At 45.2% G+C, this 19,964-nt stretch overlaps 2 protein-coding genes across 3 annotated transcripts in view; one reads left to right on the plus strand and one right to left on the minus strand.

Annotated features, from left to right (window-relative positions):
• LOC142291801 (cytoplasmic FMR1-interacting protein 1) overlaps window positions 1-19,964 on the minus strand; it is a 186,337-nt gene that overhangs the window by 63,363 nt on the left and 103,010 nt on the right. For both annotated transcript variants that reach the window (XM_075336624.1, XM_075336623.1), the window contains exon 23: window positions 11,529-11,616. In XM_075336624.1, coding sequence (XP_075192739.1) covers window positions 11,529-11,616 — 88 coding nt within the window. The remainder of the gene's footprint in view (window positions 1-11,528; window positions 11,617-19,964) is intronic.
• On the plus strand, window positions 969-10,526 carry FNDC9 (fibronectin type III domain containing 9). The gene is made up of 2 exons (XM_075334315.1): window positions 969-1,336; window positions 6,308-10,526. Exon 2 carries the CDS (start codon window positions 6,362-6,364, stop codon window positions 7,034-7,036), a length of 675 nt encoding a protein of 224 aa, XP_075190430.1. The 5' UTR covers window positions 969-1,336; window positions 6,308-6,361; the 3' UTR covers window positions 7,037-10,526.

Here is a 19,964-nt window from a genome sequence, read left to right on the forward strand (position 1 = left end):
AAATCCCGGAGATTTTCTGACTCTGGGGGGCGCTATACCCTTTTTTCCGACCACCGTTAAAAAGCGGCGGATCAGAAGTACCACCCTTAATTACCGCCATTAAAAGGCGTATTGGCGGTCGTTAAGGGGTTAACAAAATTCCTCAATAAATGCCAATTCTGGATAACTGCATGAAATAATATATATTCTATTCCAACTTCTCTGAAATGTACTCGATGCCTGTGCCCTGCCATCCAATACTCCTGAGCCAGTCTTTGGTCGCGTGTACTGTAGCACCACTGCAGCTAACCACTGGCCTCAATGGTCATGGTAGTGTGATTTGGGAGGACCATAAGGATTTAGGAGGATTTTTTTTCCCTTTAGCGCAAGATCGTTAAATTCATTTTTAAAATAAATGTTTAAATTTATGTTTAACATAATAAGAAAACAGGAAAGTAGAGAATATGCTCTGTGGCTGGACAGCTAGGTAACGTCAACCAGTCACCACCATGTTCTGCAGTGCTGTGCACAGCCCACATCAGTCTCATAATTTAATATCCCCAGCTTCCTAACTGTTGCACACTTGGATGCCATAGAAAAGAGATAGAAATCATCCATGTGCATCTGAGGAATATAAATAATGAAAGTAGAGAATCATCCCTGTGGGTGGACAGATCAGTACACGTCGGCCAGTCACCACCATGTTCTGCAGTGCTGTGCACAGCACACATCAGTCTCATAATTTAATATCCCCTCTTCCTAAATATTGAACGGTTGAATACCATAGAAAAGAGATAGAAGTGATCCATGAGCGTCTGAGGAATATAAATAGGCCAATAGCAATAAAGGATTTCAGGAAATGTATAAAGTTATATGCGGCTCATAATCAGTTGGCAGAGCCTGGAGTAGTTGATTGCCTTGAAAAGAAAATCTGTCCTATCCTAATGACAGCTAGATCCAGTGGTGATGATCTCAAAGAGAAGGGGGCAGTTCTAGAGTTCTGCGCTCTCCCTAAAGGAGAAGAGAGGACATAAGGCGAGTGAGAGACGAGCTGAAGAGGGGGGAGGGTTGAAAGGAAAAAAAAGAAATAATCTTTTTATGTCTTTTAAAAACCAAGGCAACAGAGCACTCGGGGAATATGCGCTCACATGTGAATTCATGCAGCAGAGACAAAGGAATCGTTTCACCAGTGTCCCTGGAGGACGGGAACACAAGTGACGGGCACAGGGAGCTGGCAGACTGAGGAATGCGGGAACTGATCAGCCACAGGTGCAAGTCACATCAAATTTATCACCGCGAGCAGTGAGATCACATTCATCCTGCACAAGACAAGTACACTTCTGCCAGCGCGTTCCAGGTAGGCAATTACTTTATAACTTGGACCACCACAATTAAAGAACGATTCTGTATCTCAGAAAAAGGGATATGTTCCCAATGGTAATTTTTTTTTGCTCATATATAGGAGTCACTCATTGGATTTAATATGCGGAGCTCTTATTTAAGAAATTAAGACCTGTCTATTGTGCATAATGAGTTTACCCTACTGATGAAATGACCTCATTGTGTGCGGAGAGCACAGATCATTTAGACTCTTGTATTGGAGACATCACGTGGATGGAAAAAATAGGTCTCCTAATGCAGTAATAACGAGTCTCCTCTGTAAATCGTATGAGCAGATGATAATAACAATGTCTGGGTGTATTAATAGCATACATCCTCCAGAACAGTAGATGTAATAAACCAATATCAGGTTTTGAGATCTGAATACCACCAAAGCCTCATGTTCCCAATGGTTATTCTGCACATTGTCCCCTATAGCAGGAGTCCTCCAGGCAGGGCCCTCTCTCCTCCTGTGCCCTGAATTGTTAATTATTATTGTACTGGTTTTATTTTATATACTCCTTTTCACATGTACCATTGAATAAATGATAATATAATAATAACAACAAAAATAATAATATAGAGCTAAATCTGTAAGTAACGCTGCCATAAAGCCCCACGGCTCATCCTTTATTGCAGCTGTCGGAACAGAACTTTGTCTCTGCCATCAGCATGTGGGCTCTAGAGAGAATACTTAGTGTAGATTAATGAATCTCAAGTAGTGTATTAGGTATAATGGATCTATTTATACAATGCTGAAATAAGAGGCAGCTCGTCAATCGCAAGATAACCATTTACAGCTGAATTTCAGGTCAAAGAATACTGTAAAGTGATGTGTGAAAGGACATTAGCACAACAGAAACACAAAAGGAAAAGCTTTCTAATAATACCCATTGCTTGCGTATCCTGCATTGATATTAATAATAAAAGAAATCAGAGACTAATTCTAAAATGTCAAGTAACATACTGTAAAATCTCTCCGGACAGCCACCAAAGATTGCATTATAAAGTGGTCATTTATGGGACTCATCAAAGAAGATAGCCAGTATATACAATATACATGGGAACTGAAAATCTGGCTCTTGTCAAAGGGGTGTACTTCTGGTGATTGGATACTGATGACTGTTTTCAGAGTAAAAAGTATTACATAATCCTTAATTATTTTCTTAATGATGAGAGAACTTATTTAATTTTGCAGTTTTCAAATTATAGATGCGCAATTAAAGTCGGTCAGGTAAATTTCATATATCCAGGAACATGTCCGGCAGTGAGAGGTCAAGAATGGCATGTTTAGATTTAATTAACCATAATTACTCATTCAGTGTGCATTTTTTCCATCATCAGTGATTGTCACTAGTTACATCAGAGTTTCACTTGATCCCATTTTCATCAGTTTTTCTCATATATGAAAATAAAAAAAAACCCAAACATCTAAAAGTCTGTAAAACACAGATAGCAGACGGACGACATTGAGTGCTGGACAATTTTTTCACAGACCCATAGACTTATATCACAGAGTTTGATCCATCACTAATCAATATTGTACAGATCTCCAGAATTTTGCATGGATCGCTCAGTCTGTGAAAAAAAATCAAAGATAAGCGAACAGCCCCGTAAACAATCACTGTTATAAATGCGATCCGCAAAAAAACTCCCATAGCACTCCTAAGCGGAAAAACTGACATTGAGTGAGCTCTTAACTGGGGTTTGTGGGAACTTAGAGTCAAGTTTATATCTACAAAACACAAACAGCTGCACTCTAAAATGCTAACAATGAATAAGGGAACTCTGGCATTGCATTACTGCTAAGGGATTATTTGAAGAAAGAAAAAAAAAAAAGATATTTAGTTAATGTGTTGGCCAATGCATGCGAGTCTGGAAACCAGCGACAAGGCATATCTCAATATACCGGAACCCCAACTCAAATGTCTCTATCTGGGTTAAAAACCTACATATCAGTGCAGCTAGGATCCAGCTATAAAGGGAATGTACAGAGCCTGGTTACAGTTTATATCTGTGCAGAGTAACAGCAGTGTAATAAAACAATTGTGTGTTATGTCATTTTTAATATACTTCTGTTCTAAACACTCAACCGCAGAAAGTGTTACTAATTTTTAATATTTTGAAAATCCATTAGCATTCAAACAACTATGTTTGTTACATACTTACATAGTTTGAAAAAAAGACCTAGGTCCATCTAGTTGAACCTTCCACCACCAGTTCTACATTTTGTCACTAAATCATCTCTAACCGAGAATATAGTGTGTACTGAGGAAATCATCCTTCATTTTTTAAAGGCTGTTATAATGTCAACCATTACGACCTCTTGTAGTAGGGCATTTCACAGTCTGACTAACTGTAAAGAATCCTTTCCTATTCACTTGAAAACTTGTCGTTTTTGAAAGCCTCAAAACTTGGCTGCACATCGTTTCAGGCTATGTTCACAGGTTGTTTTTTTGTGATTTTTTTTCTCTAGCCAAAACCTGACCTCTTGGTAGTATTAAAAGGAAAAAAAAAAAAAAAAAAAAGGTTGCAATCAAAATGCAGGCTTTGCGGCAATTTTTTGCTGTGTTTTTCAGGATCCCAAAAGTTTGGCTTTTAAGTGCAAATTATTTTACAATAAAAATACTTACACGTGGAACATCAATGCTCATGCGAGGAGATCAAGACGTTATGGTTTATACTTGAGCACAAATAAACAGATTTTACATCTTGCTGTACCTTTTATTCACCAAAAACGCTGCCAAAGATAGCGGTATTGTACTTACTCATTTCCATGGGTGAAAAAAAACACTGTAAAAACGCTAAAAGTATTGATATGCTGCAGACTTAAAAAAAAAAAATAAAAAATAGAAGTTTTCCAATTCGATCGAAAAAAAAAAAAAAAGTGTATGCACGAGATTTAGGAAATCTCATAGCTTCTGCTGGTAATATAAAAAGCAGCTATTAGGCTATGTGCCCACGTGGCGTTTTTTGCGGGTTTTTTTTCATTGCTTATTTAAAAAAAAAAAAAAAAAAAAAATTATCCCAGCACAGTCTATGGGAATCCTGACTTGCTGTGCACACGCTGCTTTTTTCCTTGCAGATTTTGTTGCTGAATAAAGCAGCAGAATGTGAATTGTTTCAGCGTTCTTTTTCTGCTTTTCTATACTTCCCTGCAGAGCTTTATCACTACAGGGGATTATAGCGCAGCACTTTGCTTCACTCACCGTGCATACAGCGTGGTATGTGAGGCTCTTGAGGCTCTCCGTAATTCAGTAACCCAGAGTCGTCATAGTGATGACCCAAGCTTACTACGGCAGCAATCGGGTCCCAGTGAATGGCATTACAGGGATCCTGATTACCAGGGAGAGGCAAGCGATTCCTCTCCCTGCCTTCTGAATGTTGCGATGGCACTGATTGCAACATTCAGGGAATTAAACTGCCAGAAGTGGCACAGGCGCCGATCCGGGCAGTAAGTCAGGTCCCGGCTGTAGCATCAGCAGGAGACCCGGTGGCGATTGCGGGGGTATAAGACCTAAAGGTCCAGTCACACTAAGCAACTTACCAGCGATCCCAACAACGATAGGGATCGCTGGTAAGTTGCTAGGAGGTTGCTGGTGAGGTGTCACACTGCGACGCTCCAGCGATCCCACCAGCAACCTGACCTGGCAGGGATCGCTGGAGCGTCGCTACACAAGTTGCTGGTGAGCTCACCAGCAACCAGTGACAAGCCCCCAGCGCGGCGTGGAAGATGCTGCGCTTGGTAACTAAGGTAAATATCGGGTAACCAACCCGATATTTACCTTGGTTACCACCGCACGGAGCTACACGTGCAGAGAGCAGGGAGCAGCGAACACTGAGCGCTGGCTCCCTGCTCTCCTAGTTACAGCACACATTGGGTTAATTACAGGATGTGTGCTGCAGTTACATGTGCACAGAGCAGGGAGCAGCGCACAATGCTTAGCGCTGGCTCCCTGCTCTCCTAGCTACAGCACACATCGGGTTAATTTCCCGATGTGTGCTGTAGCTACATGTGCACAGAGCAGGGAGCAGCGCACACTGCTTAGCGCTGGCTCCCTGCTCTCCTAGTTACAGCACACATGGGGTTAATTACCCGATGTGTGCTGCAGCTAAATGTGCACAGAGCAGGGAGCAGCGCACAATGCTTAGTGCTGGCTCCTTGCTCTCCTAGTTACAGCACACATCGGGTTAATTAACCCGATGTGTGCTGCAGCTACATGTGCACAGAGCAGGAGCCGGCACTGACAGTGAGAGCAGCGGACGCTGGTAACGAAGGTAAATATCGGGTAACCAAGGACAGGGCTTCTTGGTTACCCGATGTTTACATTGGTTACCAGCCTCCGCAGAAGCCGGCTCCTGCTGCCTGCACATTTAGTTGTTGCTGTCTCGCTGTCACACACAGCGATGTGTGCTTCACAGCGGGACAGCAAAAACTAAAAAATGGCCCAGGACATTCAGCAACAACCAACGACCTCACAGCAGGGGCCAGGTTGTTGCTGGATGTCACACACAGCAACATCGCTAGCAACGTCACAAAAGTTGTTCGTTAGCAGCGATGTTGCTAGCGATGTTGCTTAGTGTGACGGGGCCTTAAACCCCCGTGATCACCAGGACTTGAAAACAAACAAATAAATAAATAAAATAAATAAATAAATAAATAAATGGCACAAAATGAAGCAGGAAAAAACATGCAAACGCAATAAAAAAATGAACTTTTTTTCAGCTGTTTTTTTTCCTGACAAACCATGCTTTTTTGTGTGCAGAAAAGAAGCACAAAAAAAGCATCGTGGGCACATAGCCTAAATTTGCATTAAAAGCGCAGCAAAAGGAATGCAGTAAAAACACACTGTGTGAACATAGCCTTAGACATCTAAGTATTATTTTGAAGCAGATGGTTTAATACCAGATAAATATTTACAATTTAATTACTATTTTTTTTTTTTAGATTTTGGCTGGCATCTCATTATTGTGCTCATCTGAAGGAACCTAGGACATTACGATGGTGATCTCTGTCCAGAATGTCACTGCCAATACAGCCATGGTGATCTGGCCAACAATTCCCAGCTGTGTGGACAGCTTCTACAGTATCATGTACCAGTCTAACTGGAACACAATGATGTCCGGATACTCCCGAGAACACTTTCAAATGCAAGAGAGGATTCCCGGCAGCCGGACATTGTATGTTGTGGAAAACCTCACCCCTCTGACAACTTATATTCTGTGTGTAACCTGTCAGTCGGCCAACCCCTCCAGTGACCAATGTAAGATCTTCCATACTTTAGCACAAGATCCGTCATCAGTCAACAGTAAGAAAAAGGATCTCGCTTTAGGCATCTGGCTCACTAGCAGCATCATACTCCTTATAATAGCCTGCATCCTTCTCTATGGGTGCCTGCATATATGGTGGCGTAAACGTCAAGAACGTGCAAGAGCACAGAATGTAGAAAGCAATGACATGGACAAGAGGCAAGCATGGGCAAAAGATGAGAAGCCAGACGAGAATGATGAAAAGCCAAGCCTGCTACCTGTGAAAGAGGAAAAGAGAGAAGAGGCAAGCACAGATGGGAGCCATGTGGCCCCTACGACCAAAGATCCATTAACTGTTGAGGAAACCAACAGCCTTACTCATAATGACCATGAGGAAGTAGCTATACAACCGACTGAGGTGAACTGATCTCTTTGTGCCACCATGATCAATACAATGGATTAAGTGCATGCTGGTATACATATGAGCAGAAGCAACAGATGACGTTCTGACACATCTTCGGTATTTTTTTTACTGTGAACTTTACACTGATATATATATATATATATATATATATATATATATATATATATATGTGGATATATATATATATATATGTAGAGCGAGAGATTATGTATATATATATATATAGATATATATAATCATACTACAATAAGGACGTCAGTGAGATCAAAAATTGGAGATCATACATCCTGGAATATTGGGGCCAACATCCCGATACTGCAGAAAGTATAAGCCAGCCAATTAGTCCAATAAAGATGGCTTCATCATCAAGAGCATCATTACATCTGTAAAAGGTTGTTAAACATTTTAGACTTCTTAATAGTTTAAAGGGCTTTCTATTTATTAGTACATAAGGTTTAAAAGGAGCTGTGCCATGAACAAAGTACATTTTAATCAATAAATCTTGGAATAAAAATAAAATCCACAATTGGATATGTTAAAAAAATGTTCCTGTGCTGAGATAATTTTAGATAGGTGTCCCTGCTGTGTACTGTGTAATGGCTGTGTCTGACTGTACAGAGACACTGTCTGATTATACCACAGCTCCTGAGGCGGGGCAGAAGTAAAAGAGTATATGAATAAGACAGCATAGGATCGTAGCTGCTGCTTTCTGTGAGGTAAAACATTGCCTTTCGGCAGAGAAATGTTTTACCTCACAAAAAGTAGCAGCTGTGATATCTGTATACTCCCTTTTCCTACCATTCCGGAACAAGAGATGTTGTCTGTTCACATCATGTTCCTACACGGTTAGACACGGCAATTACACCGTACATAGCAGGCGCATTTCTAAGCTTATTTCCCCACCACAGGAACATTATTTTTACCACAGCCAATGGCGGAACTTATTTTTATTCCAAAATATATTGATTAACATGTACTTTGTTCGTGGGAAAACCCCTTTAAGGCAACGCAAAGTTGCTTAGATTTTTTTGAAAATGAAAATTAATAGAATTTAGTAATACTAAGTGTGAAATATGCATCAATGTCCTGATTTTAGGCAAGGAGCTTACTTGTCCTTGTTTCAGTAATGTAATGAAGGGGGCTGGCTGTCTTATTTTCATAGCCAAGCCAGACCCCTTCTAAAAAAACTATTTCATCCAGGCTAACCAACAGCAACTGCTGGTTTCAAGGTTATTTTGCTACAATTGAGCCATTTAGCTTACAGAGAATTGCCTAGACCAGACACAGTTGTATCTATTTCTCATGTATGATTAGGGATAGATATGTATAGGACTGCAGTCTGGGAATCTGAAGAGTGGTCAATTCACGGACAGCAAATAGATATCTTGAAAATAAAGAGGAATTAATGCAAGTGCTTTAATTCAGTCAAGTGCTTAACTTGTCTATTCCAATGAGGTCCAACAGGACCCATGCTCGACTGCAGCTCCATTCAAACTCCTAGTTGTGACTTGTGGTGGGCGTCCTCCACTCTGTATATACATGGGATCCAAGAAGTTGTAACTTCATAGCATCTAATGGACAGGTAATGTTTTAGGTGAGAAAACGATTTTAAGGCTGGACTCACACGAACTTATGAAAAAACAGTTCCATTCTCGTTTGGGAGAGTAGGACAATTTTTTTCTCACTTGTCATTCGTGTGCAATCCGTTTTTTCCTCACACCCATTGACTTGTATTGGCGAGTCTCGAATGTATTCTGGATCAAAATCGCAGCATGTTGCGACTTTTCTCGCATCCAGAATCTGGATTAGAAAAAAAGCTGACCAGCTGCTCTTCATCACTGACTAACATTGGTCCGAGTGCAATGAGAGATTTTCTCGCATTGCACTCGTCCGTTTTGCACGCTCGTGTGAGTGTACCCTAAAAGTGAAAATTTCCGCTCTTCATCACCCAGCTGACACTATTAAAAAAGTTACCAACTGGAACATATATTTTTCTGTCTGACTCTTGCAACTCTGATTTATTTTTGGACAAAGTGTAAGTCAGTGCACCCTCAATGAGAGGCAAAAAAAAAGCAGGAGGAGGGAAAAAAAAAAAAAAAAGATTGAACAGCATCAGATTCTTCTGTTAAAAAACCCTTGTCTTTATTAAGCAAAATTCAAAGAAGTCGCATCTTCACATCCAAGGCAAATTAAGATCCTAAGCGAGCGCGTTTCGGTCAAACGACCTTGATCATTGTATATCTATGAAAATATCCATAAAATGACTAAGGTCAGTTGACAAACGCATTTGCTTAGGATTTTAATTTAGCTTGGATGTGAAGTTGTGATCTTGCATTTATGTGATTTTTGCTTGTTAAAGACAAGAATCTGATGTTGGACAGTGGTTTTTCCTCTTTGATTTATCATCCTTTAAATTTGTACGTATTTCTTTTTTATTTACTGCGTGTTTCCCTAGATAACAATGGTGACAGAGTATCACTGTTAAGGACGATACGGTTTACATTGATTAAATATTATGCGAATCCAACATGCTAGAGATTAGAAATAATCAAAAGTAACAAGAAATTTGAAGAAAAAAAAAAAAAAAAATAATAGGAGAAACATCAATATGGTAAATGTTTAGATAAAGAAAATAAATTGCTACAAAGCAGCCACAGTACATGACACTTTCTTGTAACTGGTTATAAATACCGTTAAGTCATGTGCAATGAAAGGTATACATCTTACTTGCCATTGGAAATGGCCTTACCCCATAAACCAACACTCGTGTATGGTGAGGAATATTTGGTGCCCGATGTAGTATCTGAAGCATTCCTCCCCACTCTTGCATTGGTGAATGCGCTTGTGTTAAGTTTAGAACTAACAGATTAAAGATTTTTTTTTAATAATCTCTGCTTAATCCAGCATACAAATACTGTATATAATGTTTCATAAGAACCTTTACTCTGTAGTCGCCAGCCAAATTGAACTACAAATTGTTGATTGACAGAATTAAACATTGAACATGTAGGCACATTTTTAGCAATACACTAGGAATGATTACAGACCAGGGCATTTCTGTACATCAAACCAATGACAGAGGATTAAGGTTTTGTAGGAGGAAAGAAAAGCACCCACTATTGCTGTCATATCTTAGTCAGCCCCATTAATATTTTGAATACAACTGAACCTAGGATAAGCAAATCTTAAAAGGTGCTTTACACGCTGCGACATCGCTAGCGATCTCGTTAGCGATGTAACACGCCAGATCGCACATACGATTTACCGAGAACGCACATGCGATCGGCGCTACAAAAATGACCTATGTGCGATCTCGGCAAATCTTATCTGCGATCTGGCGTGTCACATCGCTAATGAGATCACTAGCGATGTCGCAGCGTGTAAAGCACCCATAAGGTAAATATCACATCACAGACCCACAAGTAATCCCATCTCTCTCAATGTTTTTATGGAGTGTATTTCTGTAAATAAAAAGATCAAACTGGAGACAAATGATTTTACAGTATGTCTGAATAATTGCCAAAAAAACCAACTAAATAATAATTAGAAACTTTATAGAGAGCAGGAAGCAGAATGCCAGAATCTGGAAGATTTTCCGAAAAGTAGTAGAACTAACTTTGGTGCTTGTCCCAGACAATACTCCATGCCTATTGACACCGGTTTTTAGGGCATTTACCACATGGGACAAATAATGCAACAGTTTAAAAGTTTGGACATTTCCTGACGATACCAAGTGTGTGGTTTTATTTTTTTGTTTTTGGCTTTTTTTTTTTTACTTTTTTTTTTGTTTGGTATGGGGAACCTCACAAAGCTTTCATTTTAGTTTTTAAAAGTGTCACTTTTTTTTTTAGGGGACTAGAAAACTGTCCCCACGATAATCCAAAAGAATGCTTCAAGCGCTTCGTGGAAAGTGGAGTGTCCGTGTGCTGTAGGGTATCAAAGTGTCTCCCCTATATGTTTAACCAGTTGTGTTTGCTATTGCCGGTGGTTTCTACAAGGTTAACCTTACACAATCAGCAGTTCGAGGAGGCTACCAATTGTATGCATGAATTGGACTACTGAGTCCAATGAATGTTTCCACCCCGACTTCTGCAGTACAATATGCCGCATGATGGGGTTAAAGGGGTATTCCAGAGAGACATAGTATTCTAATGTCTATGCCTTCACAAACTATAAAGATAACATGAATAGTGCCATAGGGAGACAGGTTTGTAAAAACAGAACAAGTTTGGTTTCGTTCACTTTTTATTTAAAGCTTTAAAACACAGATGCCCAAATCGCTCAAAATCGATAATGTGATTACTGTGGTTTAGCCAATTTCTGGACTGTTAAATATTAGGAATGCCAGAACAGTTATGAAGTAGGAATAAGACGTGAAATCTATTTTAGTGTAGTCACTTTAGACAAAGCTATACTGCAAGTGGTGACAAAAATTGTAGACTCCTCCAAACCAAGAATATGACATCTATCGTGTACACACGGAGGACCTACTTACTTTGGAGCCATACAGATACTGTGGTTGGGCGTTCGGTTGCTTGTCACGCTGAATTTCCTGAGAAAAAGGCAGAACCGTACGAACAAACCTGGATGGATAAAGAGGGCACAATTAAGCAATGCAGACTATGAGCTGCCAAGAAACAGAAGCTTATACTCTTACTACTTTCTAGAGTAATTGTAATGAAAATCAGAAGCTTTGCCAGATACCTACATAAACTCGAATGTAATAACTGCGCAACAGCCCTGCACAAAAGAAGGGAATTTTGTTTACTTACCGTAAATTCCTTTTCTTCTAGCTCCAATTGGGAGACCCAGACAATTGGGTGTATAGCTATTGCCTCCGGAGGCCACACAAAGTATTACACTTAAAAGTGTAAGGCCCCTCCCCTTCTGGCTATACACCCCCAGTGGGATCACTGGCTCACCAGTTTTAGTGCCAAAGCAAGAAGGAGGAAAGCCAATAACTGGTTTAAAGACCAATTCAATCCGAGGAAACATCGGAGAACTGAACCATACCACATGAACAACATGTGTACCCGAAAAAAACAGAAAAACCCCGAGAAAACAGGGCGGGTGCTGGGTCTCCCAATTGGAGCTAGAAGAAAAGGAATTTACGGTAAGTAAACAAAATTCCCTTCTTCTTTTTCGCTCCTAATTGGGAGACCCAGACAATTGGGACGTCCAAAAGCAGTCCCTGGGTGGGTAAAACAATACCTCGTGATAGGGCCGTCAAACAGCCCTTTCCTACAGGTGGGCAATCGCCGCCTGAAGGACTTATCTACCTAGGCTGGCGTCTGCCGAAGCGTAGGTATGCACCTGAAAATGCTTGGTAAAAGTATGCAGACTCAATCAGGTAGGTGCCTGACACACCTGCTGAGCCGTAGCCTGGTGCCGTAATGCCCAGGATGCACCCACGGCTCTGGTAGAATGGGCCTTCAGCCTTGAGAGAACCAGAAGCCCAGTAGAACTGTAGGTTTCAAGAATTGGTTCCTCGATCCCCCGAGCCAGGGTGGATTCAGAAGCTTGCGACTGTTTACGCCGACCAGCGACAAGGACAAAGAGTGCATCCGGGTGGCGCAGGAGCGCCATGCGGGAAGTAGAACCTGAGTGCTCTCACCAGAACCAACAGATGCAAATCCTTCTGAACTTGATGGACTGGACGAGGACACAAAGAAGGTGAGGTGATATCCTGATTGATATGAAAGTGGGATACCACCTCAGGGAGAAATTCCGGAATCGGACGCAGAACTACCCTGTCCTGGTGAAGGACCAGGAAGGGAGATTTGTATGAGAGCGTTGCTAGCTCGGAAACTCTCCTAAGAGACGAGACCGTTACTAGAAGGCCACTTCCCGAGAAAAGCGGGAAGGGAGACCTCTTTCAAAGGCTCGAAAGGCGGCATCTGGAGAGCAATTAGAACCTTGTTCAGATCCCAGGGCTCTAACGGCCGCTTGTACGGAGTGCTGAGACGACAAACTCCCCGTAGGAACGTGCGTACCTGAGGAAGTCGTTTCTGAAAAAATACAGATAGCGCTGAGACTTGTCCCTAAAGGGAACTGAGCGACAACCCTTTTTCCAACCTAGATTGCAGGAAGGAAGGAAACATAGACAATGCAACCGGCCAGGGAGAAACACCCTGCGCCGAGCACCGAGATAAGAATATCTTCCACGTCCTGTGGTCAATCTTGGCGGACGTTGGTATGCTAGCCTGTCTCATGGTGGCAACCACGTCCTGAGGTAATCCTGACGACACTAGGTTCCAGGACTCAATGCCACACCATCAGGTTGAGGGCCGTAGAATTCAAATGGAAAAATGGCCCTTGAGACAGCCAGTCTGATTGGTCTGGTAGTGCCCCCGGTTAGCCTACCGTGAGGCACCACAGAACCGGGAACCACAACATCCTCGGCCAATCTGTAGCGACGAGGATGGCGCGGCCGCAGTCGGTTCTGATCTAGCGCAGCACTCTGGGCAACAATGCCAGAGGTGGCACATAAGGTAGCTGGAACTGCGACCAATGCTGAACTAAGGCGTCTGCCGCCAGAGCTCGATGATTGTGAAACCGTGCCATGAAGCTGGCACATTGTTGTTGTGCCGTGACGCCATTAGATCGACGTCCGGCCTCTGTCAGCGGCGCCAGATCTCCCGAAACCCGTCCGGGTGAAGAGACCATACCCTTTCGGCCACACCCCGGCGACTTAGGAAGTCAGCTTCCTAGTTTTCCACGCCTGGGATGTGAACTGTGGATATGGTGGATGCCGTGTCTTCCACCCACATCAGAACCTGCCGGACTTCCTGGAAGGCTTGCCGGTTGCGCGTTCTTCCTTGGTGGTTGATGTATGCCACCGCTGTGGAGTTGTCCGACTGAAGTCGGATTTGCTTGCTGTCCAGCTGCTGTTGGAAGGTTTGTAGGGCAAGATACACTGCTCTGTGTTCAAGAACATTGATCTGAAGGGTGGACTCTTGCTGAGTCCACGTACCCTGAGCGCTGTGGTGGAGAAAAACTGCTCCCCACCCTGATAGACTCGCGTCTGTCGTAACTATCGCCCAGGATGGGGATAGGAAGGACCTTCTTTTTGACCATGAGGTGGGAAGAAGCCACCACCGTAGAGATTCCTTGGCCGCCTGAGAAAGAAAGACGACTCTGTTGAGGGAGGTCGACTCCCCGTCCCATTGGCGGAGAATGTCACATTGTAGTGGACGCAGATGAAACTGCGCGAAAAGAACTGCCTCCATTGCTACCATCTTACGTAGGAAGTGCATGAGGCGTCTCAATGTGTGCGACTGGTTCTTAAAGAAGAGATTGCAGCCCGTAGTGAATGCTGTTTGTCTAGCGGAAGCTTCACTATCGCTGAGAGAGTATGAAACTCCATGCCTAGATATGTTAGCGATAGGGTCGGGGTCGGATCTGACTTCAAAAAGTTGATGATCCACCCAAAACTCTAGAGAGTCTCCAGCGCAACGTTCGGGCAGTGTCGGCATGTTTCCTAAGAGAGTGCCTTGACAAGTAGATCGTCTAAATATGGGATCACAGAGTGACCCTGAGAGTGCAGGACTGTGACTACTGCTGCCCTGACCTTGGCGAAGACCAGTGGGACTGTCGCTAGCCGGAAGGTAGAGCTACGAACAGAAGGTGTTCGTCTCCTATAACGAAGCGTAGAAACGCTAGTGCTCTGGATCAATCGGCACGTGTGGATAAGCATCCTTGATGCCTAATGATGCTAGGAAATCTCCTTGGGACATTGAGGCGATGACATGGCGGAGGGATTCCATCCGGAACCGCCTGGTGTCCACGAGCTTGCTGAGCAGTTTTAGATCCAGAACGGGACGGAACGGCCCGTTCTTATAGGCACCGCAAATAATTTGGGGTAAAAACCGTGACCTTGTTCCTGAAGAGGAACGGGGGTCATCACTCTTTCTGCCTATAGAGTGCACCCTGTTTGCAGAAGAGCAGCGGCTCGGCCGGGAGGTGGAGAAGTTCTGAAGAATCGAGTTGGAGGACGAGAAGTGAGCTCTATCCTGTACCCGTGAGACAGAATGTCTCACACCCAACGGTCATTGACCTATGGCAGCTAAATATCGCCAAGGCGGGTGAGCCTGCTACCGACCGAGGATGCGGAGAGTGGAGGCCGCAAGTCATGAGGAAGCCGCCTTGGAAGCGGGTTTTCAGACTGTCTCTTTTTTGGGCGTGACTGAGCCCGCCAAGAATCTGAGCTCCTCTGATCCTTTTGAGTCCACATTGGACGAGGAAAAATGGGACCTGCCCGAGCCTCGAAAAGACCGAAACCACGACTGCCTCCTGCTCTGTTGGGGTTTGTTGTGTCCGGGCTGAGGAAAGGATGAATCCTTACCCCTGGACTGTTTAATGGTTACATCCAAACGCTCACCAAACAGTCGGTCAGCAGAAAAAGGCAACTGGTTAAGCAACCTTTTTTGGAAGCAGAATCTGCCTTCCATTCACTTAACGAGCAGACCAGGCTCTGCTTAAAAACACGGAGCAGCGGAGGCTACTGCCGTACGGTTCGCAGAGTCTAGGGCAACCTGAATCGCGTAAGAAACAAATGCAGACATTTGAGAGGTTAAGGATGCCACCTGCGGCACAGATGTACGTGTAACCGTGTCAATCTGTGTAAGACAAGCTGAAATAGCTTGGAGTGCCCCAAGGGTGAGAATGCTGGAGCCAACGGTGCGCCGACAGTCTCATAGATGGATTTAGACCAGAGATCCATCTGTCTGTCAGTGGCATCTTTAAGTGCAGCTCCATCTCCCACTGCAACTATGGATCTAGCTACAAGCCTGGAGATTGGAGGATGCCGCTTGGGACACCGGGTCCAGTCCTTGACCACGTCAGGGGGCAGGGATAACGTGTATCCTAAGCCGTTTGGAGAAGCGCATATCTGGATAAGTGTGGTGTTCCTGGACTGCCTCTCTGAAGGCAGAGTGGTCCAGAAAAATACGTGAAGCTGACTCCTCCACTGGAGGAGCTGGGTGAGAAATAACCAACATTCTATTGATGGACGCTATAAGATTATTCACTATGGCGTCACCATTAGGTGTATCCAGATTGAGAGCGGTCTCAGGATCAGAATCCTGAGCCGCTACTTCCGCCTCATTACACAGAGATTCCTTCTGCTAGGACCCTGATGAAACCGAGGGCCGCTCATAGTGAGCCCGCTTAGGCTGTCTGGGACTGACGTCTGTGCAGAGCCGTGACTCTGGGATGCGTGTGACATTCCCGGAGCTGTTAGTTGTTCACACTGAGGGGGGCCATGGATCAATGATTCAACAGTGCCCATGTTGTGAGAGACATGTCCGGACTGCTAGGCTTCTAGTATCATAGCCATAGTCTCAGAAAATCTGTCAGTAAATACTGCAGACACTGTCCTCATCCTCTGGCCATTAGCAGAGACTCCGGCTGAGTTGGATATAATGGGGGTCTATGTAACCTGCCGGCCGTATAGCCGTACATGCTGTACCGGCTGCATAGAAAAACATGTGGTTCTGCACCTTTGTTTTACACAGAGAATATGCTGATAACTCCTCCGCACAATCCAGGAGGGTATATACAACGTGCGACCAAACAGTGCAATGTATATAGTACAAGCATATCTATAAGTGCACTTCTGCACTAGTGGGGTTAGCACCACAGGTGCTGCTTAACGCCTGTTGCAGCGATTGTGTGACTAACAGAATGCCAGGGTCTTCCACACTTGTCTCTGTATCGTACAGAAACTGACACTAATGGCTGCCGGCGTCCTTGTAGAGAAGGAAGCCGTGGGCGTGCCTGAGAAAGTGCGGGAATCCGGTTTCACAGTGCACCCAGTGAGAGGGGTGGAGTATGCAAAACATACTCCAGCTCTCAGCGCTGCTGTGCTATGCAGCGTCACGCCCCTACCCTGACTGTCAGGCCTGTGGGCGGTAACGAAGGGAGACTAGGCCCAGAAGCCGGGGACTCGAGTTAATAAGCGCGGCCGGCATATCAGTGCTGGCCGGCGCGGAAGTCCCCGGCGCACCACAAATCCCAGCGGCGCCTTAAATAAAAATGGCAGCGGCGGTTAGCGCAGTAGTCACCCAATACACTAACACACCCAGCAACGCTGTGGTGTGCGATGGCACTAGTGCGGACAGCGCCGCTGTCCCTGGCGCACTAACACACCCAGCAGTGCTGCCGTGTGTCTGCGCGGTCCCCACAGGGACACAGAGTACCTCCATGTAGCAGGGCCATGTCCCTGAAGATACTCCGCTCCATGTCCAGCAGATACCAGGGGCTGTGGATGGAGCACGGTCTCAGTGCCTGGAGACCGATAGAATCCCACTTCACCCAGAGCCCTGTAAAGAAGGGAATTTTGTTTACTTACCGTAAATTCCTTTTCTTCTAGCTCCAATTGGGAGACCCAGACAGTGGGTGTATAGCTACTGCCTCTGGAGGCCGCACAAAGAACTACACTTAAAAGTGTAAGGCCCCTCCCCTTCTGGCTATACACCCTCCCGTAGGAGTACAGATTCCTCAGTTTTAGTACCAAAGCAAGAAGGAGGAAAGCCAATAACAGTTTCAAAAACAAATTCAATCCGATAACTAGATCGGAGAACTTAAGAAACAACGTGAACAACATGTGCACCCGAAAAAACGAAACCCTAAAAACAGATAGGGCGGGTGCTGGGTCTCCCAATTGGAGCTAGAAGAAAAGGAATTTACGGTAAGTAAACAAAATTCCCTTCTTTTTCGCTCCTAATTGGGAGACCCAGACAGTGGGACGTCCAAAAGCAGTCCCTGGGTGGGTAAAAAGATACCACATGAACGGGCTGTCATACAGCCTCTTCCTACAGGTGGGCCACCGCCGCCTGAAGGACCTGTCTACCTAGGCTGGCGTCTGCCGAAGCGTAGGTATGCACTTGATAGTGTTTGGTAAACGTGTGCAGACTCGACCAGGTAGCCGCCTGGCACACTTGCTGAGCCGTAGCCTGATGCCTCAACGCCCAGGACGCACCAACGGCTCTGGTAGAATGGGCCTTCAGTCCAGATGGAATCTGAAGCCCAGCAGAACGGTATGTGTGAAGAATTGGTTCCTTGATCCACCTGGAAAAACGGCCCTTGAGACAGCAGATCTGGACGGTCTGGTAGTGCCCACGGTTGGCCTACCGTGAGATGCCACAGATCCGGGTACCACGACCTTCTTGGCCAATTTGGAGCGACGAGTATGGCTCGCTGGCAGTCGGACTTGATTTTCCGGAGAACTCTGGGTAACAATGCTAGAGGTGGGAACACATAGGGGAGTCGGAATTGCGACCAATCCTGAACCAAGGCGTCTGCCGCCAGCGCTCGGTGATCGTGAGACCGTGCCATGAAAACTGGGACCTTGTTGTTGTGCCGTGACGCCATCAGATCGACGTCCGGCGACCCCCAGCGGCAACAGATCTGTTGAAACACGTCCGGGTGAAGGGACCATTCTCCTGCGTCCATGCCCTGGCGACTGAGAAAGTCTGCTTCCCAGTTTTCCACGCCTGGGATGTGAACTGCAGATATGGTGGACGCTCTGCTTTCCACCCACGTCAAAATCCGCTGGACTTCTTGAAAAGCTTGGCGACTGCGTGTTCCCCCTTGGTGGTTGATGTACGCCACCGCCGTGGAATTGTCCGACTGAATCCGAATCTGCTTGCCTTCCAGCCATTGTTGGAAGGCTCGCAGGGCAAGATAGATTGCTCTGATTTCCAGAACATTGATCTGCAAGGTGGACTCTTCCTGAGTCCACGTCCCCTGAGCCCTGTGGTGGAGAAACACCGCTCCCCACCCTGATAGGCTCGCATCTGTCGTGACCACTGCCCAGGACGGGGGAAGGAACGACTTTCCCTGTGACAATGAGTTGGGGAGAAGCCACCAACGTAGAGAGTCCTTGGCAGTCTGAGAGAGGGAGACAGTCCTGTCGAGGGACGTCGATTTCCCATCCCATTGGCGCAGAATGTCCCATTGGAGAGGGCGCAGATGAAACTGCGCGAACGGGACTGCCTCCATTGCTGCTACCATCTTTCCTAGGAAATGCATGAGGCGCCTCAGTGAGTGCGACTGGCTCTGAAGGAGAGATTGCACTCCAGTCCGTAGCGAGCACTGCTTGTCCAGTGGAAGCCTCAATATCGCTGATAGAGTATGAAACTCCATGCCAAGATAAGTCAGAGATTGGGTCGGGGTTAGATGAGACTTTGGAAAGTTGATAATCCACCCGAAAGTCTGGAGAGTGTCTAGCGCCACCTTCAGACTGTGTTGGCATGCTTCTTGAGAGGATGCCTTTATAAGCAGGTCGTCTAGGTACGGGATGACCGAGTGACCCTGCGAGTGCAGAACAGCTACTACTGCTGCCATGACTTTGGTGAAGACCCGGGGGGCTGTTGCCAGACCGAAGGGTAACGCTACGAACTGTAGGTGCTCGTCGTGTATGACGAAACGTAGGAAACGCTGATGCTCTGGTGCAATCGGCACGTGGAGATACGCATCTTTGATGTCTATTGATGCTAGAAAATCTCCCTGAGACATTGAGGCTATGACGGAGCGTAGGGATTCCATCCGGAACCTCCTGACTTTTACGTGTCTGTTGAGCAACTTCAGATCCAGGACGGGACGATACGATCCGTCCTTTTTTGGGACCACAAACAGATTGGAGTAAAAACCGTGACCCTGTTCCTGAAGAGGGACGGAGGTCACCACTCCTTCCGCCTTTAGAGCGGCCACCGCCTGCAACAGAGCATCGGCTCGGTCTGGTGGTGGAGAAGTTCTGAAGAAACGAGTTGGCGGACGAGAACCGAACTCTATCCTGTACCCGTGAGATAGAATATCTCTCACCCAACGGTCTTTGACATTTGCTAGCCAAATGTCGCCAAAGTGGGACAGCCTCCCACCGACCGCGGGTGTGGGCATCGGAGACCGCAAGTCAGGAGGACGTCGTTTT

Source organism: Anomaloglossus baeobatrachus, chromosome 2, assembly GCF_048569485.1.
Source record: "Anomaloglossus baeobatrachus isolate aAnoBae1 chromosome 2, aAnoBae1.hap1, whole genome shotgun sequence".
Lineage (NCBI taxonomy): Eukaryota > Metazoa > Chordata > Amphibia > Anura > Aromobatidae > Anomaloglossus > Anomaloglossus baeobatrachus.

Excerpts from the sequence above, each read along its gene's own strand:
- FNDC9 (XM_075334315.1), top strand. The coding sequence starts at position 6,362 with ATGGTGATCTCTGTCCAGAATGTCACTGCCAATACAGCCATGGTGATC.